Here is a 1,510-nt window from a genome sequence, read left to right as displayed (position 1 = left end):
CCAAAGATAATAACTTCAGTTTTGTTTCTGTTCAGCTGGAGAAAGTTTTGGCACATCCACACATTTATCTGTTTTCAGCATCTATTCAGTGACTGGATGGGGTCAAAGGTCACCTGGTGACATCGTGTTGTAGAGTTGTGTATCATCTGCATAGTTATGGTAGCTGATCTTATTTCCTGCTATAACCTGAACCAGTGGGACCATATAAATATTGAAAATAAGGGGTTCTAGGATTGAACCTTGGGGTTCCCCACATGTGACCTTTGACCTCTCTGATGAGAAGTTTCTGATTGAAACAAAGAAATCCCTTTCTTTCTTTTCAATCGTAACTCTTCTCAGTTTTTCTATGAACGTCTTGTGCTGCCTTCAGGAGAATGGGACATCGGAGTATCATTGATTAAATTTCACCCACATGGTATTTGCTGTGTTCCTCTTAATGTCATACATATGTGGGACAGAAACATGGAGCTGTGCCACAAAGTGAACAAAACCAATGAAGAGCAGAAGAGTCACCATCAATACAGTTCCAGTCATGCAGGTTTACAATTAATATAACCTCAAAAATAAAAAGGAAACAGTCGATTCTACAATTTAACATTTCTATTCATCAACCATCACATGTTACATTTCCACTCCTGATTAAAGTTCACATAAAACAATGAAGCAGAACTAATGAGGGAAAATGTTTTAAATGTTATTAGATATCAGTTTTAATTTGATGAACAGGTTGAAACATTAATGCAGGTTTAAAACTGATCATCAGTAAAACAAGAACAAAGAAACAATCAGTGGAGAAGTGAAATAAACTCTGAAGTAAAACAATTTGATTTGACTTTATAACTAATCAGAAGCTGAAAATGAAGAAGAAAATATCTGACTTCCTGCTGAGGTCGTTTCCAAGCTCTGCTCGCCAGCAGCTGGACTTCACCTGCAGAGTCACTCAGATTCATCAGAGGAACAATCAGCCTGGTTAACAGGACAGATGATCAGAGGAGCAGAGTTTTTACCTCCAGCATTAAGGCTAGGACTGAAGTATGGGTAGAGTTTCTCCTTGAAGCAGCAGCCAGTAAAGGAGTAGATCAGAGCTGCAGCATCTATATCATAGAAGGAGACCAGACCCTCCTCATAATCCACAAACACCCCGACCTTCTGAGGACCAGGATGGAGATGGAGATGGAGGCGGACATCAGGGCCAACAAGAGCTTTATACTCATTTCCATTTCTCAACCAAATAGTCCAGAAACCGTTCTGAGGATTAAGTTTGACGTCTCCCTTCCTGCTGATGGATTCTCTGGCCACTCCTAAATCCCAGTCAGTCTTTCCTTTAACCTGAACCTCAAAGTAAAATCTGCCTGAAGAGAAACTCTGCTGTCCTAAAACACATGGACACTGATCAAATCTCTCTGGCTTGTCTGGAAGATTATTCATCACATCTCCATGTTTCACCTGTTTTCCATCCTCAGACAGGATGAGGTGACGATGAGCCGTATCAGGATCCAGAGTCACATCC

The 1,510-nt window shown here is 40.5% G+C and overlaps 1 protein-coding gene across 1 annotated transcript in view; it reads left to right on the top strand.

The window, feature by feature from the left end:
- Positions 1-1,510, top strand: part of LOC103151156 (para-nitrobenzyl esterase) — a 22,499-nt gene that overhangs the window by 8,220 nt on the left and 12,769 nt on the right. The window contains exon 6 of the mRNA XM_016681167.1: positions 1,464-1,473. Coding sequence (XP_016536653.1) covers positions 1,464-1,473 — 10 coding nt within the window. The remainder of the gene's footprint in view (positions 1-1,463; positions 1,474-1,510) is intronic.

Source organism: Poecilia formosa, unplaced genomic scaffold, assembly GCF_000485575.1.
Source record: "Poecilia formosa unplaced genomic scaffold, Poecilia_formosa-5.1.2 Scaffold272, whole genome shotgun sequence".
Taxonomy (NCBI): domain Eukaryota; kingdom Metazoa; phylum Chordata; class Actinopteri; order Cyprinodontiformes; family Poeciliidae; genus Poecilia; species Poecilia formosa.
Note: the sequence above shows the minus strand (reverse complement) of the source record. Positions and strands in the feature narration are given on the sequence as shown.